The sequence below is a fragment of the Chlorocebus sabaeus genome, chromosome 10 (genome assembly GCF_047675955.1).
Source record: "Chlorocebus sabaeus isolate Y175 chromosome 10, mChlSab1.0.hap1, whole genome shotgun sequence".
Classification (NCBI taxonomy): domain Eukaryota; kingdom Metazoa; phylum Chordata; class Mammalia; order Primates; family Cercopithecidae; genus Chlorocebus; species Chlorocebus sabaeus.
The window spans coordinates 118,599,559-118,625,545 of NC_132913.1; the positions used below are offsets into that span (position 1 = coordinate 118,599,559).

A 25,987-nucleotide genomic window follows, 5' to 3' on the forward strand; every position below is an offset into this window, starting at 1 on the left:
ATACAATGAAGTCTTCCTATTACTTGGCTCCAGCTACCAAGTTATTTTCTCTGTGGATAAACAAGATTAATTGTATATAGCCTTTAACATTTTTCCATGTTCTAACTCTTCGTAGACTCTTCGTCTCTTCCTTGATTGTTGTAATCAGTCAGTGTACGTACTTTGCCTTACTTAATCATTTCCCTATTGTTGACCACTTATTTTGTTTCTATTATTTCCTGTTCTTAATTTATAATAAATTTGATTAATGTGTTTATTTTGAAGTTGAGTTACTTGCTGCCTAAGAGAACAAGAAAATTTAAATTGAGTTTTTAAAAGAAAAATTCTAACTTTCTTGGATAATTTTGTTAAAACAATGGCAGATCATAAGAGTAGTAAGAGAAATGCTTCAACATGGTAATTTTAGTGTCTCATGACCTGGCCCAACACAACACAATGTATGTTAAATCAATGAGTAACTTCCATAACACATGGTAAGGCAAAAAATACAAATTAAGGAGCACTTAGGTATAAGTTATGGATAAAATTTAAAGAAGCCAGGATTCATTCAACAACTCCTTTAAGTACCTTGTAGATGAAGTTTTTAATTATTAAATAATTTTAAAACTTTCTTTCTCCATTTCAGTGCTTAATTTTCTTAGATGATCCTCAGGCTGTGAGTGATATCTTAGAGAAGCTGGTAAAGGAAGATAACCTCCTGATGGCATATCAAATTTGTTTTGATTTGTATGAAAGTGCTAGCCAGCAGTTTTTGTCATCTGTAATCCAGAATCTTCGAACTGTTGGCACCCCTATTGCTTCTGTGCCTGGATCCACCAATACGGGTACTGTTCCGGGATCAGAGAAAGACAGGTATAAGTACCTTTTTCTGCATGAAAACTAATTGAATAATCTTTATTTCATTTTGGGGACAGGTAGAATATTTATATGAAGCATATTCTAAGAATAAATTTTGCCACTATCTTTCATAGATTGTAAATTCTTATTAGGCTATTGCTCTGTTTTGTACTGTGCTGGGCGTGGTAAGGAAAACTGAAGAAACTGACCCTTCTAGAAAGAAATAGAAGTGATTATCTCATAGGGAGGACCTACCAGACAACATGTGTACTGTTTAATCAAGTAAATTTAAAAACTCAGGTGGGATAGGTCAGGGCTACCTTTTAGATATTTGAGTTAGATATATCTGGGTTAGATATTTAGAAAGTAAGGAACATTCTCAGCTTTTTCTGCTTTTATTAGAACTAAATACACAGATTTCTATAGTATTAGCAATTTGCGTTCTGTACAAATTGATATGATATTAAAATTTTATTTTTCTGTATTTTACACATTTAGATCACTTACTAAAAACATTTGTGTGTCTTAGTTATACCTGTTTATGCCAGCAGCCCCCTAGCCCACTCCTTCACTGGATATCCGTTGTCTGAGAACTTCTTTCATATGCCACTCGGCCAGGGTGTATGGGTCATACCCGGCAAGTGATTACTTCTTTTACATTTTTTCCTATACCTAACATTTCAACAATGTTGACAGCATCTTCAGGAGTAGATTCCATCTCAAGAAACTACTTTCTTTGCTCATCCCTAAGAAACAACTCCTCAGCCATTGATGTTTTATCATGAGACTGCAGCAATTCAGTCACATCTTCCGATTCCGCTTCTAATTCTAGTTCTCTCACTATTTTCACCACATTTGCAATTCCTCCCTCCACTAAAGTCTTGAACCCCTCAAAGTCATCCATGAGGGATGGAATCAACTTCTTCTATACTCCTATTAATGTTGATATTTTGGCCTCCTCCTGTGAACCGTGAATGTTCCTTTTTTTCGTTTTTTTTTTTTTCTTTTGAGTCTGTCTTGCTTTGTTGCCCATGCTACAGTGCAGTGGTGCAATCTCAGCTCACGACTTACTGCAACATCTGCCTCCCGGGTTCAAGCAATTCTCATGCCTTAGCTTGCTGATCTAGGATTACAGGCGTGGGCCACCACATCCGGCAAATTTTTGTACTTTTAATAGAGACAGAGTTTTACCATGTTAGCCAGGCTGGTCTCGAACTCCTGACCTTAGATAATCCACCCATCTCAGGTGTGAGCCGTAAATGTTCTTAATGGCGTCTGGAATGGTGAATCCTTCCCAGAAGATTTTCAGTTTACCTTGCCCAGATCCATCAGAGGAATCACTTTCTATGGCGGCTATAGTCTCAAGAAATGACTTAAATTATATGACTTGAAAGTAAAAATTACTCCTCGATCCATGAACTGTAGACTTGATGTTGTGTTAGCAGGCATAAAAATAACATTAATCTTCTTGTACAACTCCATCAGAACCCATGGGGGACCAGGTGCATTGTCCATGAGCAGTAATATTTTGAAAGGAATCTTTTTTCTGAACAGTAGGTCTCAACAGTGGGCTTCAAATATTTAGTATAACACTCTGTAAACAGACGTGCTGTCATCCAGGCTTTGTTGTTCATTTACAGAGCAGAGAATAGCTTTAGCGTAATTCTTAAGGGCCCTAGCATTTTCAGAATGATACACGAGCATTGGCTTCAACTTAAAGTCACCTGCTGCATTAGCTTCTGACAAGAACAGCCTGTCTTCTGAAGCTGTGAAACCAGGAACTGACTTCTCCTCTCTAGCTATGAAAGTCCTAGATGGCATCTTCTTCAAATAGAAGGCTATTCTGTCTACATGGAAAATCTGTTTTTAGTGTAGCCACCTTCATCAATGATCTTAGCTAGATCTTCTCGGTAACTTACTGTAGCTTCTGCATCAGCACTTGCTGCCTCTCCTTGCACCTCCATGTTATGGAGACGGCTTCTTTCCTCAAACTTCATGAACCAAGCTCTCTGCTAGCTTCAAACTTTTCTTCTGCAGCTTCCTCACCTCTCTCAGCCTTTCCAGAACTGAAGAGTTAAGGTCTTGCTCTGGATTAGGCTTTGGCTTCAGGGAAGGTTTTGGCTGCTTTGATCTTCTCTCCAGAGCACAACTTTTTCCTTATCAACAATAAGGCTGTTGCGCTTTCTTATCATTTGTGTGTCCACTGATGTAGCACTGTTAATTTTCTCCAAGAACTTTTTCTTTGCGTTCACAACTTGGCTGTCTGTGATGCAAGAGGCCTACCTTTGGCCTGTGTCGGCTTTTGACATGCCTTCCTCACTAAGCTTTAGCACTTCTAGTTTTTGATTTAAAGTGAGAAATGTGGGACTCTCTTTTTCACTTAAGCACTCAGAGGCCATTGTAGGGTTATTAATTGGCCTAATTTCAATATTGTTGTGTCTCAGGGAATAGGGAGTCCCAAGGAGAGGGACAGAGATGGAGGAATGATGGGTGTGTGGAGCAGTCAGAACACACATATTTATTGATTGAGTTTGCTGTTTTATATGGGTGTGGTTCGTGGTGTCCCAAAACAACTGCAATGGTAATATCAAAGATCACTGATGACAGATTACCATAACAGATATAATCATAATTAAGAAGTTTTAAATATTACAAGGATAACTAAAATGTAACAGAAAGACAAAGTGATCGCATACTCTTGGAAAAGTGGCTCCAATAGACTTCCTTGAAGGGCAGTAAAACAAAGGTATGCCTGTATTTGTTTTTCTTTTTTTTTTTTTTTTTTTTTTTGAGATGGAGTCTCGCTCTGTTGCCCAGGCTGCAGTGCAGTGGCCGGATCTCAGCTCACTGCAAGCTCTGCCTCCCGGGTTTACGCCATTCTCCTGCCTCAGCCTCCCGAGTAGCTGGGACTACAGGCGCCTGCCACCTTGCCCGGCTAGTTTTTTGTATTTTTTAGTAGAGACAGGGTTTCACCGTGTTAGCCAGGATGGTCTCGATCTCCTGACCTCGTGATCCGCCCGTCTCGGCCTCCCAAAGTGCCGGGATTACAGGCTTGAGCCACCGCGCCTGGCCTATATTTGTTTTTCTTTATATCACTACCTCATTCCTTATTACTAAAACTATGGTAAGTCTTGCAATTAGGTATTATAAGACCTACAATTTTGATTCTTTTTTCTTTTTCAAGATTCTTTGGGCTATTGTAGATTTTTTGCGTTTTATAAGTCTGTGGGTGTTCTGATTGGAATTGTGTTGAATATCTTCAATTTGGGGCACATTGAAATCCTGATAATATTGAATATTGTAATCCAGGAATATGGTGATCTTTTTCATTTACTTAGGTTTTTTATTTTTTTTCTCAGTAGTGTTTTGTAGATTCAGTGCAGAGGTTTTACACATCTTTTCTTAAATTGATTTTCTTATATCCCTTAGTATAATTTGTTTTTTGATGCTGTTGTGAAGTGGTATTTTTAAATTTCTATTTTTTTTTTGTTGGTAGTATATAGAAATATAATTGAATTTTATATACTAACATTGAATCCTATGACCTTGATAAAATCATTTGTATTTATAGCTTTATAAATGATTTTTTTAAGTAAATTTTTTAAAGTAGATCCTTTTATAGAATTTTCTTTATTGGCATCTTTGTCATCTGCAGTTAGAGACCATTTTACTCCTTCCTTTGTAATCTTTATACCTTTTCCCTCTCTGTTTTTTTCTGTATTGGCTGGGATTCCCAATACATTATAGAAGTGATAAGAGGCAGCATCTTTACTTTTTTCTCAATCTTAAGGGGATATAATTTATTTATTTATTTATTTTCAAGACAGAGTCTCAGTCTTGTCACCTAGTCTGTAGTACAGTGGCATGATCTCAGTTCACTGCATCCTCCACCTCCTGGGTTCAAGCAATTCTCCTGCCTCAGCCTCCTGAGTAGCTGGGACTACAGGCGCAGGCCACCATGCCTGGCTAATTTTTATATTATTAGTTGAGATGGAGTTTCACCATGTTGGCCAGGCTGGTCTCGAACTCCTGACCTCAGGTGATCTGCTAGCCTCAGCCTCCCAACGTTCTGGGATTACAGGTGTGAGCCATGGCACCTGGCCTATTTATTTATTTTTGATTTAACAAGTTTTCTTTCTTCTTGCCTTCTCCTTTTCTTAAGGTTTATGTGTGGTGGTTACAAGTTCCTCTGAGTTAATCTTCATTTCTGAAATGATTTTTTTTCTCTTTTATTTCTCATTTTCCCTAGTTCTGTCATGTTAATTTCTGAGTTTTTGTAATTCTAATATGTAATATTCTTGTATATTTTATATAATTTTCCTAATTTCTCTTGTTTTGAAATAACTTTTTTCTAATATTTTATGAGTTTACTTTGATGCTTTTCTGTAGCTTATTTTTACTGAAATTAGTTATTCTAAACTTTTCCAAAGGAGGCTTGTTTAGGATAGTTTTTCCAATTTTACTACCCTCTAGTATTTCCTCTTCTGTTGCTTTTGTGGAGTACTATACAAAATTATGGCTTTTGTTTTGGGATCTCCTGGCTCTGTTTCCTTTCTCCATTGCCCAGGCTAGAGTGCAGTAGTGCGATCATAGCTCACCGTAACCTTGAACTCCTAGGCTCAAGTAGTCCTCCCGTTTCAGCCTCCAGAGTAGCTGGGATTACAGGCACTCACCACTATACCTGGTTCATTATTTTAATTATTTTGTGGAGACAAGGGTCTCATTTTGTTGCCCAGGCTTATTGGTACCTTCTTTATCTTTGTCCCTGCCTTTTTAACTTGGATTCTCTGCCCAGCATTTTTTCCTCAGTATGGTGCTTTGACCTACAAGGGAGTGTTGGCTGATTAGATTTAAGAGTAGTTGGGGTCTCAACCCCTTCTTTTCAAGCCCATTTTGTAACTGGTGGTGATTTTACTTTACCTGACTGTGTTTTGTGAATGAAGGAGGTATTTTGTCACCTGTTCTTATTGTATTTGTTGTCCATGGTTTTGCTAACCTAGTTACTTTGTATGTTTTTATTATTTGGAGGAAATTTAATAACCAGATTGCCTCCATCTTAGAGATGTGTAGAATTTTTTATTTCTTAGTGGTAATACTTAAGTAAACATTATTTTCTTGCAAAATATTCAATTTGGACATAGTTCAGATCTGTGGTATAAACAAATTGTACTTCTCTTCAGAAAAAAATATTGATTGTTGGTTCTTTTCATTTCAGTGACTCAATGGAAACAGAAGAAAAGACAGGCAGTGCATTTGTAGGAAAGACACCAGAAGCAGTGAGTGTGCTTTTTTTTTTTCCCTTTGAGACAGGGTCTTGATCTGTCACCCAGGCTAGCATGCAATGGCACAGTCTTGGCTCACTACAACCTCTGCCTGCCAGGCTCAAGCTATCCTCCCACCTTAGCCTCCCAAGTAAGTAGCTGGGATTGCAGGTGTGCACCACCATGCCTGGCTAATTTTTGTATTTTTTGTAGAGACGGGGTTCGCTGTGTTGCCCAGGCTGGTCATGAACTCCTGAGCTCAAGCAATCCATTTGCCTTGTCCTCCCAGAGTGCTGGGATCACAGGCATGAGCCACCGAGCCAAGCCACAATGCCCAGTGAGTTTGCTTTTTGAAGTCGAGATTGTTACTTAATATATATTTCCATAGGATACTATAAATTCTTTTAAGTACATATTATATACCTGCTTTTATTAAAGTGTATTGTTAAGTTTGATACCAAAGTCATTTTATAAAAACGAATTTCTGTAAAGATTAAAGTTTTAAAAATTGGTCCCAAAAAAACATTTAGAAGAAATCAAGTCCTTAGATCCTTACTTCAGGCAGAAGAGTGAGAAAAAGGTATGGTCTCTAGCAAGTGGCAACATATATGGGAGGGAGGTTAATTGTTTTTGTTGTTTTTAATGTTTGTGGTGTATTGGAAGGGTAGGGTAAATATTACAGCGGTGGTCTGTTAGATGTAAATGCTTCCTATATCAGGACTTTTGGTTCCTGATGCTCAGATGTATAAACTTCAGCTGTTCTTCGTCTGGTTGGAAAGTTGTGTTTGCGGCAGGGTAGTTCATACATAAAATCAAGGCTGGGTGCTGTGGTTCATGCATGTAATCCCAGCACTTTGGAAGGCCGATGTGGGTGGATCACCTGAGGTCAGGAGTTCGAAACTAGCCTGGCCAACATGGCAAAACCCCGTCTCTACTAAAAATACAAAAATTAACTGAGCATGGTGGCATACACCTTTAATCCCAGGTACTCGGGAGAATCGCTTGAGCTTGGGAAGTAGAGGTTGCAGTGAGCCAAGATTGCGCCACTATACTCCATATATATATATATGTTGATTATTCAGTTTTCTCAATTTCAAGGAGGAAGTTTCTCAATTAAAATATAAATGGACTCATTTAATGAAAAGTAATTTTCCTGCATGTCATCAGTAATTATTCTTTCCCAGTTATTTTTGAATATTTAAACATTTTATGTTGAAAGCCAGCGGGAGATGAATTGTATTCTTCCATCGAGCTAGTGTGTTATCTCAGTAGCATCTAATAAAGAAATAAATTATCCTTTCTCTTAAAATGGACTGCTTGAATTTCACTGGTTTAGGGCTGATGAAAAAGTTGGATTAGTGGATTGTAGTAATACTGTTTATGAGTTTTCATTTTTTTTTTTTGTTTGATTTGGCAGAGTCCAGAGCCTAAGGACCAGACTTTGAAAATGATTAAAATTTTAAGTGGTGAAATGGCTATTGAGTTACATCTGCAGTTCTTAATACGAAACAATAATACAGACCTCATGATTCTAAAAAACACAAAGGTAAGAAATTCATCAATAAGAGAGGGTTTTTATAAATATTTACTTCTTCATTGAATGTAAGTAATTATAATATTGCTTGTTGGATACTTTCTTGTATTTTATTTCTAATTAAGGAAAAAGTAAGTTTTGAAAAAACAGCAATCAATGATCCTTTTGAAGTTGTTGGAAAGGAAGAAAATTAGCAATGATTGGGCTCCAGTTTTTTTGTTTGTTTGTTTTTGTTTTTCTGTTTTTTTTAGATGGAGTCTCGCTCTGTTGCCCAGGCTGGAGTGCAGTGGTGTGATCTCTGCTCGCCGCAAGCTCCGCCTCCCAGGTTCATGCCATTCTCCTGCCTCAGCCTGCCAAGTAGCTGGGATTACAGGCGCCCACCACCATGCCCAGCTAATTTTTTGTATTTTTAGTAGAGACGGGGTTTCACCGTGTTAGCCAGAATGGTCTCGATCTCCTGACCTTGTGATCGGCCCGCCTCAGCCTCCCAAAGTGCTGAGATTACAGGCATGAGCCACCGTGCCCGGCCTGAGCTCCTGTTTTTATGTTTGTCTCTTGTTGGGAAGCTTAGTTAACTCATTTTTTCATTTTTAATGTATACATGGAGCAGTTAGACAAATAGCACAATCAGAATATTAATATAGGGTCTTGAGCTGCTTGCTTCAGCCTGCTCCACTTTTGTGGAGTGTACTTTCATTTCAATAAATCTGTGCTTTCCTTTTATTACAAAAAAAAAAAGAATACTAATTCAGTTTGTTTATGTGTCTGTATTTCCCGTTGAACTATGATGTCCTTGAGAGCAGCAATTCTTATCTTGTTGCAACGTTTTTTGAGATACTGATCTTAACAGTTATTAACACTAATTTTAATTTTTTAGCAAGGAATATATTTGATTCCAAATATTTTAATATAAAAAGATACATAACATTAAAAATCTTCCTTCTCTTATTTACCCAATACCCCTTCCCAAAGTCATTTTTTTATAGCCATATATTAGTGGATGGTTAAACAGTTGTGTGATTGAAACATATGTAAGAATGCTTTTTGAAACTTTTAATATAGTCTTTGCAAATGGCAAAAAATATGCAGAATCATATGGTCTCCATTCATGAGAATTTAAAGCTAGTCTTTGTAATATAGTCTCATTAAAAATAAACAAAATTTGACCAGGTACGGTGGCTTACACCTATAATCCCAGCACTCTGGGAGGTCGAGGCAGGCGGATCACCTGAGGTCAGGAGTTCAAGACCAGCTTGGCCAATATGGTGAAACCTCGTCTCTACTTAAAATACAAAAATCAGCCAGGCGTGGTGGTACATACCTGTAATCCCAGCTACTCGGGAGATTGAGGCAGGAGAATCCCTTGAACCCTGAAAGTGGAGGCTGCAGTGAGCTGACATCACGCCACTGCACTCCGGCCTGGGCAGCCGAGCAACACTCTGTCTCAAAAACTAAAAATAAACAAAATTATTTGGTAACTGTCAGAGATGCAGCACTGCTCCTCAGGTTATCGCAATACCTTGGAGACCTTCAGCAAGATGCAGAAGAGAAAAAGCAAGTTTAAACCAAAGGATAGAAAATCCGCTGTCTACCCTATTTAATAAATGGTGCTGGCAAAATTGGCTAGCCATAAGTAGAAAGCTGAAACTGGATCCTTTCCTTACTCCTTATACGAAAATTAATTCAAGATGGATTAGAGACTTAAATGTTAGACCTAATACCATAAAAACCCTAGAGGAAAACCTAGGTAGTACCATTCAGGACATAGGCATGGGCAAAGACTTCATGTCTAAAACACCAAAAGCAACGGCAGCAAAAGCCAAAATTGACAAATGGGATCTCATTAAACTAAAGAGCTTCTGCACAGCAAAAGAAACTACCATCAGAGTGAACAGGCAACCTATAGAATGGGAGAAAATTTTTGCAATCTACTCATCTGACAAAGGGCTAATATCCAGAACCTACAAAGAACTCAAACAAATTTACAAGAAAAAAATAAACAACCCCATCAAAAAGTGGGCAAAGGATATGAACAGACAGTTCTCAAAAGAAGACATTCATACAGCCAACAGACACATGAAAAAATGCTCATCATCACTGGCCATCAGAGAAATGCAAATCAAAACCACAATGAGATACCATCTCACACCAGTTAGAATGGCGATCATTAAAAAGTCAGGAAACAACAGGTGCTGGAGAGGATGTGGAGAAATAGGAACACTTTTACACTGTTGGTGGGATTGTAAACTAGTTCAACCATTATGGAAAACAGTATGGCGATTCCTCAAGGATCTAGAACTAGATGTACCATATGACCCAGCCATCCCATTACTGGGTATATACCCAAAGGATTATAAATCATGCTGCTATAAAGACACATGCACACATATGTTTATTGCGGCACTATTCACAGTAGCAAAGACTTGGAATCAACCCAAATGTCCATCAGTGACAGACTGGATTAAGAAAATGTAGCACATATACACCATGGAATACTATGCAGCCATAAAAAAGGATGAGTTTGTGTCCTTTGTAGGGACATGGATGCAGCTGGAAACCATCATTCTTAGCAAACTATCACAAGAACAGAAAACCAAACACCGCATGTTCTCACTCATAGGTGGGAACTGAACAATGAGAACACTTGGACTCGGGAAGGGGAACATCACACACCGGGGTCTATCATGGGGAGGGGGGAGTGGGGAGGGATTGCATTGGGAGTTATACCTGATGTAAATGATGAGTTGATGGGTGCTGACGAGTTGATGGGTGCAGCACACCAACATGGCACAAGTATACATATGTAACAAACCTGCACGTTATGCACATGTACCCTGGAACCTAAAGTGTAATAATAATAATAAAAAATAAAAATAAAAATAAAAAAAAGAAAATCCACTGTCTAAATTCCCCACCTAAAATCTGCCGTTGAGCTCTGTTAAAACTGCAAATAAAACTTTGACTTGCTTGTTTGTGTAAACTAGCTATTTATTCTTTATAAAAGAAATACCCAAAATCCATATTTTCAATCTCAGTTCAATTTGTTCATGCTTTTACCACAAAATAGGACCTCTGACTTTGTGTGTGAGGGTGTGCATATATGAATACTTTGCCAGTGATGAAACAATTCTGTATTTGTTGTTGCAGGATGCAGTACGGAATTCCGTATGTCATACAGCAACCGTTATAGCGAACTCTTTTATGCACTGTGGGACAACCAGTGACCAGTTTCTTAGGTAAATATGCTTGGTGATTTCCACTTTGGTTTAAAATCTTTTTTTTTTTTTTTTTTTTTGGATACAGTCTTACTCTGTGGCCCAGGCCGGAGGGCAGTGATGCAATCTGGGTTTACTGCAACCTCTATCTCCTGGGTTCAAGCGATTCTCCTGCCTCAGCCTCCCAAGTAGGTGGGATTATAGGTTCACACCACTATGCCCAGCTAATTTTTGTATTTTTAGTAGAGGTGGGGTTTTGCCATGTTGGTCAGGCTGGTCTTGAACTCCTGACCTCAGGTGATCCGCCCACCTCGGCCTCCCAAAGTGCTGGGATTACAGACGTGAACCACCGCACCCGGCCTAAAATCGTTTTTAACAGACACTGTGTTAACAGTAGTTCCCTTGTTAACCAGTCCTTAATTCTAAAGTATATTTTTGCTATTTTATGTATTTGTTATTGTGTATTTCTACTTGTTTTAAGGTAAAATTAATTCCTTTTATTACTTGGCTTGATTGTAGGCTCTTGAAGGAAATACATTAAGCTCTAAAATTTTATATAATTTTTTTTTATTTATAGTAGAATCACATATCATGCATTTAAAAAATCCTTAAAATACTAAGAACAACTTAAGAGGGAAAATAGAATCAGTAGTAACTTGAGATCCACAAAGTAATTTGAAAGTGTTCAAGGTAAAATTTTAATGCTTTTGACCTTAGTGTTAAAAAACTTTAAGGAATTCATTTGTTTTAATACTAATTAAAATAACTACATCTTCTTTTTTTACAGAGATAACTTGGAATGGTTGGCCAGAGCCACTAACTGGGCAAAATTTACTGCTACAGCCAGTTTGGGTGTAATTCATAAGGTAACATATATTGGTCAGTGTAAACAGGCATCTGAAAAGAAGTAATTTTTCTGGGGTTAAGAAAAAGTAAAAGTTTTAACAAGTACACTTTGTTAAGTCAGATAAGTCATCTTGTAGGGAAGGCTAAAGTAAATAAGATACTAAAATATTTATATGTGTGTTTGTTTTTAATAAAAAGTGGAAATTTGTTTCTATAAAGACTGTATAAGCCATTGAAAGGATAAATTGAAATGTTATTTGCATAGTCTGAGATCTGAGGTGGATTTGGGCAAATGTTATAAAACAAAGGGAAAAAACTTGAAGCATTTGTGATTTTTTTTTTTTCTAACCAGAGTGTAACTGGGTCTCTTAAAGGCTTGTCCTCTTGTTTGAGTGATACAATTATATGAGAGAGAGCCCCACTGCCTCCTTCTGTCTTAGCAAGTGAACATTCTGGGGAAAAGGCAGTAGTCATAGAAAACATTGTGTCTTTTTTCTTCTTTCTCTTTTTGACATCTTTGTCATGGCTTACCTTTACAGGGTCATGAAAAAGAAGCATTACAGTTAATGGCAACATACCTTCCCAAGGATACTTCTCCAGGATCAGCCTATCAGGAAGGTGGAGGTCTCTATGCACTAGGTCTTATTCATGCCAATCATGGTGGTGATATAATTGACTATCTGCTTAATCAGCTTAAGAATGCCAGCAATGATGTAAGTACTAAAATGGAAAACTAAGTTTCCAAAACTCAAGAATCCAGGATAACATATTTGCCAAATTATTTTAGTGACTGGAGATTTCATAGGATTTAGGAATACCCAAAACAACTATTATCTTGGGGTTTTTTTTTTTTTTTTAAGATAATTTCATTTCCTTCTTGACGAGCTAAAATTGTGTTTCTCACTCTTTTAAGCCCTGCATGTATTTGTAAAACATGTTGTATTCCCACACTTTCATCTTAAAATGTTACAACTACAAGTGACCTTAGTTATCATCTAGTTTGGGCCCTAACATTTTGCTGGAAATTAAGGCCTAAAGAAATTGCAAGCCGGGCATGGTGGCTCACGCCTGTAATCCCAGCACTTTGGGAAGCCGAGGCAGGCGGATCACAAGGTCAGGAGATCGAGACCACGGTGAAACCCCGTCTCTACTAAAAAATACAAAAAATTAGCCGGGCGCTGTGGCGGGCGCCTGTAGTCCCAGCTACTCAGGAGGCTGAGGCAGGAGAATGGCGTGAACCTGGGAGGCGGAGCTTGCAGTGAGCCAAGATCGCGCCACTGCACTCCAGCCTGGGCGACAGAGCGAGACTCCGTCTCAACCAAAGAAAAAAAGAAATTGCAGTCTCTCAGAAGTTAGAATCCTTGCTTGTTTTGATCTTTGATAATTGTTTAAAATGTAAATCTTTTGGAAAAGCTTACTAAGTAGCCCTGTTCTTATTTTAAGGAACCTTAAAATACAATTTTAGACTGACTTCTATATTGGAGTGAGGGCCATCAGGAGAGTAGTTAAGTGATCCAGAAAACCTTGCCCTCATGCATAAGTGAAAAGATTGAAGCCAATAGGATGATCTGTCTCAATTAATAAGCCCCTTAGCCACAAATCATGTGTGCAAGTACACACATGTTTACCTTATTTCCTCTGGTCTCAGGTAAAAAACTTTCTTATCAGATAGGGTTTATGGTTACAAAAAAGAAACAATAGTAGACAGCATTAAAAACCATTTCTAACTAACTTGAATAAGAAGTTTATTGGAAATACCTTATATAATTAACAGAAGGCTGATAAACTAGTTCTCACAAAGGTTGAGGAGCCAGAGCAACACCACAGATGCTAGATAACAGGAACTAATGAAATAGCCTTTTCAGGACCCTACCTTCAGGATGAATGAACTTGAAACATTTCTGGCCATTGGGTTATTCCACTTAAGAAAGACAAAAATTCCAAAGAGGGAGCATTGTATTGCTCTGTGTTGGGTCACACTTTGGCTAGGAGAAGGTGGGAGCTTCTTAAATGACAGTCCCACCAAGACTCTACAAGACAGTGGGGAGGAGTATTACCAAGGGAATGTTGGGATGCTGTCACCAATAGAAGGATGCCGTGCATTCAAAAATGACAGATGACCACTAAAGTTTCTTCTTTCAAATGTATATATTTCGGATGTACTCTGACCTCATTTTCAACCACTTTCTTCACAACCATGTTCCATTAGATACCTTTTTCTCCTCTGTCTTTAGCCTCTCACTCTGTGCTGCCTCCTTTCCCTCAACCCATGAACATACTCAGGTCTCATCTATCCTAAACAAAATTATTTTCTTGACATCTCCCTCTTAGTTGTTCAGTCTTTTTCCTCCCCTTCTCATGTAAACGTACTGAAATAGAGTTGGCCTCTCTCTGCCCACTGTGTTTTCTCATGTTCATTTTGCAACTCACTATTTTTAATTTATTATCATTATTTTTTGAGACAGTTTCTTGCTGTGTTGCCCAGGCTGGAGTGCAGTGGCATGATCATGGCTCACTGCAGCTTCAACTTCCTGGGCTCAAGCCGTTCTTCCACCTCAGCCTCCTGAGTAGCTGGGATCACAGGCATGCACCACCATGCTCAGCTAATTTGTGTTTATTTTTTTGTACAGACTGAATCTCCGTATGTTGCCCAGGCTGGTCTCAAACTTCTGGGCTCAAGTGATCTTCCTACCTCAGCCTCCTAAAGTGCTGGGATTACAAGCATGAGCCACCAATCCAGCCTCAGCTCATTATTTTTTGGCATCAGCAAATATCATTCTATTAAAACTGAAATTGCTGTGCTGGACACGGTGGCCCACACCTATAATCCTAGAACTTTGGGAGGCCAAGTCAGGTGGATCACCTGAGGTTAGAAGTTCCAGACCAGCCTGGCCAACATGGTGAAACCCTGTCTCTACTAAAAATACAAAAATTAGGCGGGCGTGGTGGCAGCCACCTGTAATCCCAGCTACTCAGAGGCTAAGGCAGGAGAATCACTTGAACCCAGGAGGCGGAGGTTACAGTGAGCCCAGATTGCGCCATTGCACTCTAGCCTGGGTGACAAGAGCGAAACTACGTCTCAAACAAAAAACTTAAATTACTGAGTTTGTCACTGACTTTTTGATTATCAAATCCTTTGATCATTCTTACTGAGCCCACCTCTGCATATTTAATGTGAAACTATATTTTGAAATTAGAATAAGAGCTTGTATGTTAAGTATAGTGTACCAAATCAGTGGAATCTATGTTTTTTCCTTAGATCGTTAGACATGGTGGCAGTCTGGGCCTTGGTTTGGCAGCCATGGGAACTGCACGTCAAGATGTTTATGATTTGCTAAAAACAAACCTTTATCAGGATGATGCAGTGACAGGTAAGCATTTCTTTCTAAAGCTAACAAACTTAAGTATTAATTAATGTAAATGTAATTACATTAGTTTCTACCTATATTTTGTAGCCTCTTAAAATTACGATGGATTTCTATACTTGAAGTGAATTTTGCTCCATTTGTCAAAGTTGTCTTTTAAAACAAGTTTTATGATATATAGGCTTTCTAAAATGGTATATCCTGTGTGTCCACTTGCATAACTGACTTTTGCAAATAGGAATTTATTAGAGTGATCTACTTACTCCATACTGCTTGGTGATAATGTAGAAAAAATGTTATCTAAATGTCTCCTTTGAAATCACTGTAGGATTTGATGGTATATTCTGTCAAAGTTTAAAAGGAAAACAACCCTAAATGTATGACTGTGCTTCCACATAAAGTATCCTTTTTACCAGATGGTTTTAAAAAATGCTGTCAGAAGCTAATGGTTTTTTGATAGTTTATGCAAAAATGTGCTACTTTCAGTTGGATGTTTCATTGACTTTAAAAACATAACTCTTTGTTAACATTTTACTCATTACTTGCTAGGGGAAGCAGCTGGCCTGGCCCTAGGTTTGGTTATGTTGGGCTCTAAAAATGCCCAGGCTATTGAGGACATGGTCGGTTACGCACAAGAAACTCAACATGAGAAGATTCTGCGTGGTCTTGCAGTTGGCATTGCATTAGTAATGTACGGGAGGATGGAAGAGGCTGATGCTCTCATTGAATCTCTCTGTCGTGACAAGGTGAGATCACATACATCCCTCACTGTCCATTTATCTCCAGCATGTAAAAAACACTTAACTTCACTGGAAATTAACTCTGTTCCCATCAGAACATGTAGGTACATTTATTCATAAAACTTCTTGCAATGTATATGAAGCCTAATAGAATTTAAGAAATAAAAGCACTGATTAGAAAAGTACATGGGAGTAATTTGAGGATTTTAAATTTTACTATAGCTTCAGGTCTGTGATACTCATAAGCAGATTCAGTATAGTTCTTTAGGAATTCACGAGTTGATTTCTTTTAGAAATAATATTTTTGGGCCAGGTGCGGTGGCTCTCACCTGGAATCCTAGCATTTTGGGAGGCCGAGGCAGGTGGATTACTTGAGGTCAGGAGTTCAAAACCAGCCTGGCCAACATGGTGAAACCCTGTCTCTACTAAACATAGAAAAAAAATTAGCTGGGCATGGTGGTGGGCACCTGTAATCCCAGCTACTTGGGAGGCTAAGGCACGAGAATCACTTGAGCCTGGGAGACAGAGGTTACAGTGAGCAGGGATCGAACCACTGCACTCCAGCCTCAGTGACAGAGCGAGACTCCATCTCAAAAAAAAAAGAGATAATATTTTTGGAATGATTTGGTAGTCATTTAATAAGATACAAAGTTTACTTCATTATTCTTTTATCAGAAAACAGTGCCAATCTCTATATTTGTTTATTTGGATGAGGTTTTTTTTCCATTGCCTTTTGTTTTGTTTTTATAATGGTGTTGTATATGGTAGGTAGTTAGTGGCAGGTGGCAGGTAATAACTGTTCTCTGTAATCTGATAAAAATAACTGTTATAGTTTATTGATAAAATTATTAATTAATTTGTTCAGTTATCAGGGTCCATCTTTCTTCCACTCAGCACTCAGTACCCAGGAATTTAAATAAGGTAAAAATGTAGAATTAGAAGCCAACTTCCTTGCTTGATTGATAAAAGGAAGTGGACTGCCATAGGAGTGGCTGTTGCTGTTGACTTGACTTTATACTTCCTAAAAAGTATGAAGCAGGGCAGGCATATTGCATAGCGTAGTGGGAATTAAGAGCAGCTACCTCCTTTTGTATTTCTGTGTTTTGTTGCCCCATTTATTTCAAAAACTACCAACCACAAAAGAGTTGTTGAGCTCATCATTTCCTACCTGAGACCAGCTTACTTGGTGGATGCCTCTATGCCTGTTAGACTGTAGAAGTTACTGTTTGAAATAAGTTGATGATTAATGTTAAATTATTTTTCTTAGGACCCAATTCTTCGAAGGTCTGGAATGTATACTGTAGCCATGGCTTATTGTGGCTCTGGTAACAACAAAGCAATTCGACGCCTGCTACATGTTGCTGTAAGTACTCTGACCTTTCTTAGGAGTAGGGTGGATGGAAAAGCTTGCAGATAGACAATAAGTGTCTAGGTGACTCCAGCATCCCCAGCACATGACCACCACCAGTGGTCTTAGGTTGTGATTCTCATTTACTGGACCCAACAGGCCATAACCTAGCACTAGGTTCACTTAGCTTTTCAGAAGGATATGGGACGGGATAAGCTTTTCAGAAGGATATGGGACGGGATAACAGTCCTATATAAATGGAAGTCCTTAAAGCCATTCAGGTACAACTTCTAAAATCCTCCTGCAAGGAGCACCCTCATTTGTAAGGGACAAGACCTTGTAAGTATGTGTGGCCACTCTAGGATAGGGAAATCCAGTGAAGAACAGGAACCATTTATTTCTTTTTACGGCCAGTGAAGTTAGCTTCCACATACCCCTAGGGGGTGCAGTGGCTCATGCCTGCAATCCCAGCTGCTCTGGAAAGTGAAGTGGACCATGAGCTATAATTATACCACCGCACTCTAGCCTGTACAACAGGGCAAGACCGTATCTCTAAAAACAAACAACCCCGCTACACACACCCCGGGACCCCTAAGGAACGTGATCTATTACAGGAGATGCATTGCACAGGAAAGCCAATGCCCATGTTTTCCAAAATGCTTTTTCCACTCATAGTTCTGCTAATCCAAATATAGTTATCAGCAATAAGTAATACTGCCAGGTCACACAGTGGACATTCCACATGTCTTAATAGGTTTTTGTCATCATGGTGCTGGGAAAAGGTAAACCAAGGGTACCTTTCTATGCAGAAAGACTTAAAACTATTGTTAACTCGTTTTTCCCAGAGATAATATTTTCCACAATATTTATTAGTAATTAATAAATAATTTTTTTAGCAGTACAGTATGTTCTAAATGTTCATGTTTTGCAAAAGCTATAATGCAGCTGAAATTGTCTTTTTTTTTTTCTTCTTTTTTCTTTTTAGAGACTTTGATACAGGGTTTCACTGTCACCCAGGCTGGAGTGCAGTAGCACAATCACAGCTCATTGCAGCCTCAAACTACTGGGCTCAAGCGATCCTCCTCCTACCTCTGCTTCCCATGTAGCTAGAACTACAGGCACACACCACCGTGCCTGCCTGATTTTTTAACTTTTTGTGGAGACAAGGTCTCGCTATGTTGCCTAGGCAGATCTCGAACTCCTGGACTCAAGCAATCCTCCTGTTTTGACCTCTCAAAAGTACTGGGATTACAGGTATGAGCCACTGTGTCTGGCCAATTGAAATAGTCTTAAGAAGTAGCCCTGGGGCCAGGCATGGTGGCGTACGCCTGTAATCTCAGCACTTGGGAGGCAGTGGTGGGTGGATCACCTGAGGTCAGGAGTTTAAGACCAGCCTGTCCAACATGGTGAAACACCATCTCCACAAAAAATACAAAAATTAGCTGGGCATGGTGGCACACGCCTATAGTCCCAGCTACTTGGGAGCCTGCAGCAGGAGAATCGCTTGAACCCGGGAGGCAGAGGTTGCATTGAGCCAAGATTGCACCACTACGCTGCAGCCTGGGTGATAGAGTGAATTTAAATAAGAGTAAGTCTCTGTCTCAAAGGAGAAAAAAAAAAAGAGAGAGAGAGAGAGAAGTAACCCTGAATCTCAAACTTTACCAAGCTGTGAAGACTTCTATGCCCCTGAATTGAAATTTTTCAATAACTTTTTCTAAATTGGGTACAGAAATTTATTCTTCAGAAATACATGTGGCCAGGTGCAGTGACTTATGCCTGTAATCCCAGCACTTTGTGAGGCCAAGGTGGGAGGATCTCCTGAGCCCCAGAAGTTTGAGACCAGACTGGGAAACATAGGGAGACCCTATCTCTATAAAAATAAAAATACATGTGTCTATTTTTTGAATATATTCATTTATTGTATATGTTTAGAGGTGTGCAACATAATGTTTTGGTATACCTATCAATAGTGAGGTATACACTCACTATTGAATGTTGCTGACCTCTCATACCAGTTTGGTCTAGTGATATACTACATGGTATAATATAATCTTAAACTTTTCCCCCTAGGTAAGTGATGTTAATGATGATGTCAGGAGGGCAGCAGTAGAATCACTTGGGTTCATTCTATTCAGGTAATAACTTCTAACTTCTTATTCTATTTATATTTCGTTTTTTTTTGGAAATGTTGTCGTCACTACCGAAACTACCAAACAGTAGTTAGTCACTAAACAAAAACTAAATACCTGAGGAGTATATCTGGGTTCAGAGTGAGGACCATTTAATAGCAAGATTAGTACTGTTCATCTGAAAAAGAACAAAGTACTTCATGGGATTCTGAGAACCTCTTTGAGAAGTAGTAAAATGATTTAATTATTTCTGTTCATTTTTTGGTAGCATTCTGCTTATTCGTTTAACTTTTTAAATCCAAATAACACATCCAGTATTCCTCTTTGTGTATATTGGTAGTTCAAATGGATATTATCTCTTACATAGGTTTGTAAAGTCTTTGAAGGTCTTTAATGAAAGTGAAAGGTAATAGGTTTTGTTTAAATGCCAGAGTGAAAATTTTTAAGCATTATTTTTTACTTGTAGTCATGGAGCTATCCTTGGCAGTATGATATAGTTGTGTTTAAGAAGTCACATTCTTGGCCGGGCATGGTGGCTCAAGCCTGTAATCCCAGCACTTTGGGAGGCTGAGGCTGGCGGATCACTAGGTAAGGAGTTCGAGATCATCCTGACTAACACAGTGAAACACTGTCTCTACTAAAAATACAAAAAATTAGCCAGGCATGGTGGCACGCGCCTGTAATCTCAGCTACTTGGGAGGCTGAGGCAGGAGAATCACTTAAACACGGGAGGCGGAAGTTGCAGTGAGCCGAGATCGCACCACTACTCTCCAGCCTGGGTGACAGAGTGAGACTCCCTCTCAAAAAAAAAAAAAAAGGAGTCACATTCTAAACCCATCTGCCTGGGTTGACTCCTGACTCATCTTCTTACTAGCTGAATGATTTTCAGCAAGTTGCTCAACCTCTTTGCGCCTCAGTTTCCTCATCTTTAAAATGAGTATAATCATAATACCCATCTGAGAAGATGTTTTTGACAAGTGAATTAATATATGTGCGATGCTCTTAGAGAGGTGTCTGGCACTAATAAGCACTAAGTTTGTATTAATAATGGTAATTGTAGGAGTTGTAGTTGTGGAGTTGGTGGTAGTATTAATAGATGTAATAGTAGTTCTTCCAGTAGTTCTGTCTACTTAGATTCAATCTCAGACATCAGTGTTTCTCTTAGCTAAGATACAGCCATACCTTGTTTTACCACACTTTGCTGTATTCAGCTTTGCAGATACTGCATTTGTTTAAAAATTGAAGGTTTGCGACAACCCTGCATCAAGCAAGTCTATCAAAACCATTTTTCTAACAGTGTGTGCTTATTTCATTTCTCTGTGTCAACTTTTGGTAATCCTCACAATATTCCAGACTTTTTTGTTATTATTGTATCTGTTACGGTAATCTGTCATCAGTGATCTTTGATATTACCATTGCAGTTGTTTTGGGACACCACGAACCACACCCATATAAAACAGCAAACTCAATCAATAAATATGTGTGTTCTGACTGCTCCACACACCCATCATTCCTCCATCTCTGTCCCTCTCCTTGGGACTCCCTATTCCCTGAGACACAACAATATTGAAATTAGGCCAATTAATAACCCTACAATGGCCTCTGAGTGCTTAAGTGAAAAAGAGAGTCCCACATTTCTCACTTTAAATCAAAAACTAGAAGTGCTAAAGCTTAGTGAGGAAGGCATGTCAAAAGCCGACACAGGCCAAAGGTAGGCCTCTTGCATCACAGACAGCCAAGTTGTGAACGCAAAGAAAAAGTTCTTGGAGAAAATTAACAGTGCTACATCAGTGGACACACAAATGATAAGAAAGCGCAACAGCCTTATTGTTGATAAGGAAAAAGTTGTGCTCTGGAGAGAAGATCAAAGCAGCCAAAACCTTCCCTGAAGCCAAAGCCTAATCCAGAGCAAGACCTTAACTCTTCAGTTCTGGAAAGGCTGAGAGAGGTGAGGAAGCTGCAGAAGAAAAGTTTGAAGCTAGCAGAGAGCTTGGTTCATGAAGTTTGAGGAAAGAAGCTGTCTCCATAACATGGAGGTGCAAGGAGAGGCAGCAAGTGCTGATGCAGAAGCTACAGTAAGTTACCGAGAAGATCTAGCTAAGATCATTGATGAAGGTGGCTACACTAAAAACAGATTTTCCATGTAGACAGAATAGCCTTCTATTTGAAGAAGATACCATCTAGGATTTTCACAGCTAGAGAGGAGAAGTCAATTCCTGGTTTCACAGCTTCAGAAGACAGGCTGTTCTTGTCAGAAGCTAATGCAACTTTAAGTTGAAGCCAATGCTCGTGTATCATTCTGAAAATGCTAGGGCCCTTAAGAATTATGCTAAAGCTATTCTCTGCTCTGTAAATGAAACAACAAAGCCTGGATGACAGCATGTATTAGGGTTCCCTAGAGGGACAGAATTAATAGGATATATATATATATATGAGTTTATTAAGTATTACACAATCACAGGGTCCCACAATAGGCTGTCTGCAAGCTTAAGGAGCAAGGAGAGCCACTTTGAGTCTCAAAACTGAAGAACTTGGAGTCCAAAGTTTGAAGGCAGGAAGTGTCCAGCACAGGAGAAGGATGTAGGCTGAGAGGCTGGTCCAGTCTCTCCTTTTCACATTTTTCTGCCTGCTTTATATTCCCTGAGAGCTGGTTAGATTATGCCCACTCAGATTAAGGGTGGATCTGCCTTCCCTAGCCCACTGACTCAAATGTTAATCTCCTTTGGCAACACTCTCACAGGCACACCCAGGATCAATACTTTTCATCCTTCAATCCAGTCAAGTTGACACTCAGTATTAACCATCACACAGCACATCTGTATACATGGCATGCTAAATATTTGAAGCCTACTGTTGAGACCTACTGCTCAGAAAAAAGATTCTTTTCAAAATATTACTGCTCATAGACAGTGTACTTGGTCCCCCGTGGGTTCTGTTGGAGTTGTACAAGGAGATTAATGTTATTTTTATGCCTGCTAACACAACATCCATTCTGCAGTCCATGGATCGAGGAGTACTTTTTACTTTCAAGTTGTATTATTTAAGTCATTTCTTAAGACTATAGCTGCCATAGGCTGGGCATGGTGGCTCATGCCTGTAGTCCCAACACTTTGGGAAGCCAGTGCAGCAGATCACCCAAGGTCAGGAGTTCAAGACCAGCCTGGTCAACATTGTGAAACCCTGTCTCTGGTGAAACCTTGTGTCTACTAAAAATACAAAACTTAGCTGGACATGGTGGCAGGTGCCTATAATCCCAGCTACTCGGGAGGCTGAGGCAGGAAAATCCCTTGAACCTGGGAGGCGGGGGTTGCAGGGAGCTGAGATCACACCATTGCGCTGCATCCTGGGCGACAGAGCAAGACTGCATCTCAAAAATATGTAAAATAAATAAAAAAGACTAGCTTCCGTAGAAAGTGATTCCTCTGATGGCTCCGGGCAAAGTAAATTGAATGCCTTCTGGAAAGGAGTCACCATTTCAGATGCCATAAGAACATTCATGATTCACAGGAGGAAGTCAAAATATCAACATTAGCAGGAGACTAGAAGAAGTTGATTCCATCCTTCATGGATAACTTTGAGGGGTTCAAGGCTTTAGTGGAAGAAGGAATTGCAGAATTGGTGAAAATAACAAGAGAACTAGAATTAGAGATGGAATCTGAAGATGTGACTGAATTGCAGTCTCATGATAAAACATCAATGGCTGAGGAATTGCTTCTTAGGGATGAGCAAAGAAAGTAGTTTCTTGAGATATAACCTACTCCTGAAGATGCTGTCAACATTGTTGACATGTTAGGTATAGGAAAAAGTATAAAAGAAGTAATCACTTGCCAGGTCTGACCTGCAGACCCTGGCCGAGCGATAGGTAAAAGAAGTTCTCAGACATGGATATCTAGTGAAAGAGCAGGCTAGGAGGCTGCCAGCACTAGGGCCGAAGAGAGTTAGCTGCCCTGATAAGCTGGAGATGCTCGTATGTATTTAGTACAGATTTAATGAGGAAGGCCTGGAGCAAACACAATTTGTGGGTAATTAACATTGTCGACCCCCCAAGTAGAGTGCTGTCCTGCACACAAATGATCAAAGGTTAGTTCTGGAGACAAGAGTAAACAAATTTATCTAGATAAGTTCCTTTACTTTCCCTTGTTATCTAACCCTTGCTCTTAAGAGAATTTAACTGCCTTCAGCTAAATCCTCTTGAAGCTTTTTAAAAACCTCCTGGCCTTCCAAGAAGGTTTGCATCTTTCCCTATAATTGTTATAACTTTTCCCACCACCCTGACAGATCTCCTACATCTCCCCCTTTTCTGTGTTTTGCATCAGGTTTTGTTGATTGAGGAGTACAGATGTGTGCAGCAACAGGTTTGTTAGGCATAGCAGTTATAACTCGTTTTCTGACTTCACATCCTAGAATTAGTAAATAACATAAGACAAACATGAGTATAATCAGTAACATTATTTTCCAATCAAGGAGTGACCCCCTCCCAGGAGTGGGGGTCTATCCAGAAGAGATGTTATCGCACATCCTTCCATATGGCTGTTTGTTGGGTTTGTAGATCTACGGTGTTTAGGGATTCTAGAATTTTAGTTTTAAGTTGCCTTATGTCTGCTGTTAAATTATCATGTAAGGTTCCCCAGAGGTGTTGTTTCATCTCATTCCAACTATGTATTGATTGATTCCAAGGTAGAGAGGTGACACAGGTATGCTTATGCTCCCAGTCACAGTTTAAGTACTATCGGAATGCCAGTGCATCTTGCCGCTCCCCTACATATTCTAAAGCAGCCTCAGGGGCTTGCAGGCTTGCAAGAATCTTTTGATCTATACCCTGCTGTAAGAGAAGTTCATTAGACACATTTTTGGCCAAGTTATCTACAAAGGTAACTGTTTGTATTGATTCAGTAATACAGTCCATAGCAATACTAGCAGTTGCTAAGATGACTATGACTGAGACTACACAGGTTATAAGTGTGCCTGTGAATCTTTTGGGTCTGACCTGGTACGGAGCACGTTCTCAGGTGGCAAGAGCAGAGGAACCTTGCCAATCACGTGTAAAATTGGTAGGAATGCTTCAGATTGTCTCCTTAATACCATGGCACTAGTAGTATTTAAATTAGATATGTTGTAATTAGTGATGCATGAGGCAAACCAAACCTATCCCTGCACTCAGGTCAAAAACGTGGAGTTTTGGGGTCTAATGGAAATATTGGTTCCGATAAGGAAAACTTATGGATGGGTAGTGCAAATCAGGCACTGATCTGTGTAATTATGAATAAAAGTCACAGTATAGTTGTTACTGGAATTATGATATGTCCCATACCAGGTGTTAAGGGAGATGCTAAGATGTCCCAGGCACCATAAAATGTCTTGGGGTGGCATGGACTCTACTTGAGGTCTGGGATATCCCATCCCTCCATCGGCCCAAATTATAGGGGAACGGGACGTGGCTACAAAACTGTAATTCATACCACGATGGATGCAGACATTAGTATGGTTGCTCTGCAAGTGGCAGTGAGGGCTCTAGTCTAAGATGTTATAATAGCCTAAGTGGGGGTCTACGGGCTCGTCCTCCATGACAGACCTCCCAGCCAAAGTGGAATCCATTACTTTCCCGGCTACGTTCTTTAGCACAGGAAGGAGTGTTGGGGAAAGTGGTGTTGGTTGTATTGCCCAGTTTGAGTCTGTCTGCAACCAAGAATGTTAAGGCATTTCCTTTGCCACGATGTAGCCATGCTTGAGTTTGGGTGGTACACAGTAAGGGTTAGAACTTTTATAACTAATGCACAGTGGGAGGATAGTGTAGTGATATATAGTGTTACCTGGCACCTTAATCCAGTGTGTGCCATTAATGAGGGACCCCAGTGGGGGTTAGTCAGTCCCTCCTAGCCAAGCAGTTACGTTGTTAGAGGCTGAGAAGGGGGTGTCTGCCCAAGTAACAGGGCAAAAGAAAAGCAGATCTAAGAGATGAGCCCAATAGAGAGTAGCAGGTGCAAGTTGCAGGCAGAGTGAGAAAATAAGAAGGGTTAATACCCTACGAGAGTTGCAATGTACAACAGAAAGCATAGCAAGGAACCATTTATCTGGAGTGAATGGTGTCTGTGTCTGGAGCAGGATTCGCTCAACCTTCTGAGTTGTCTTCTTCAGCATCCCCCAGGTAATGTCCGGGGCTCGTGTTATCCTAGGGAGCCGCGTCGTCCAGGGCTGCGGGTCCTGCAGGGACAAGTCCTTCATTTCTGGTACCGGGTTGGGTCCTAGCCACGCCATGGTATGATTTGATGTGTCGTGCTGGAATTCAGAGAGCACCTGAGGGGGTATGAACACAAGCATATCCTCTTCCCCATGTTAGCAAATCATTTGGACTATACCATACATTACTATTTACATTTTTCCATTAAACTGCAGGTTTTATGTCTTGAGAAGTTTTAGCAAAGTGCTTTTCTATGGCTGATTGAAATTTATCATCTAAATTTTAAAAAGTAAGGGTAAATAAGGCTTGTGCCAATAGTGTTGTCAGGTTCTTACTGATATTCCCCCTTTTTTGTTTTTTCGAGCATATTTTTAAGAGTGGAATGGATATGTTTTACTATGACCTGTCCTTGGGGGTTATATGAGATGCCTGTGGAATGTTGGATGTTTCACGTGTGACAAAATTTTTGAAATTGTGAGCTGGCATAAGCTGGGCCACTGTCAGTTTTAATTTTTGGGGCCGCCCCATAAACTC

At 39.5% G+C, this 25,987-nt stretch overlaps 1 protein-coding gene across 1 annotated transcript in view; it reads left to right on the plus strand.

Annotated features, from left to right (window-relative positions):
* The window catches only part of PSMD1 (proteasome 26S subunit, non-ATPase 1), a 121,243-nt gene that overhangs the window by 14,438 nt on the left and 80,818 nt on the right, over positions 1-25,987 (plus strand). The window contains exons 7-16 of the mRNA XM_038001397.2: positions 626-852; positions 6,053-6,113; positions 7,516-7,644; positions 10,780-10,868; positions 11,635-11,713; positions 12,233-12,406; positions 14,953-15,064; positions 15,608-15,804; positions 17,066-17,161; positions 19,217-19,281. Of these exons, the coding sequence (XP_037857325.2) occupies positions 626-852; positions 6,053-6,113; positions 7,516-7,644; positions 10,780-10,868; positions 11,635-11,713; positions 12,233-12,406; positions 14,953-15,064; positions 15,608-15,804; positions 17,066-17,161; positions 19,217-19,281 (1,229 nt within the window). The remainder of the gene's footprint in view (positions 1-625; positions 853-6,052; positions 6,114-7,515; positions 7,645-10,779; positions 10,869-11,634; positions 11,714-12,232; positions 12,407-14,952; positions 15,065-15,607; positions 15,805-17,065; positions 17,162-19,216; positions 19,282-25,987) is intronic.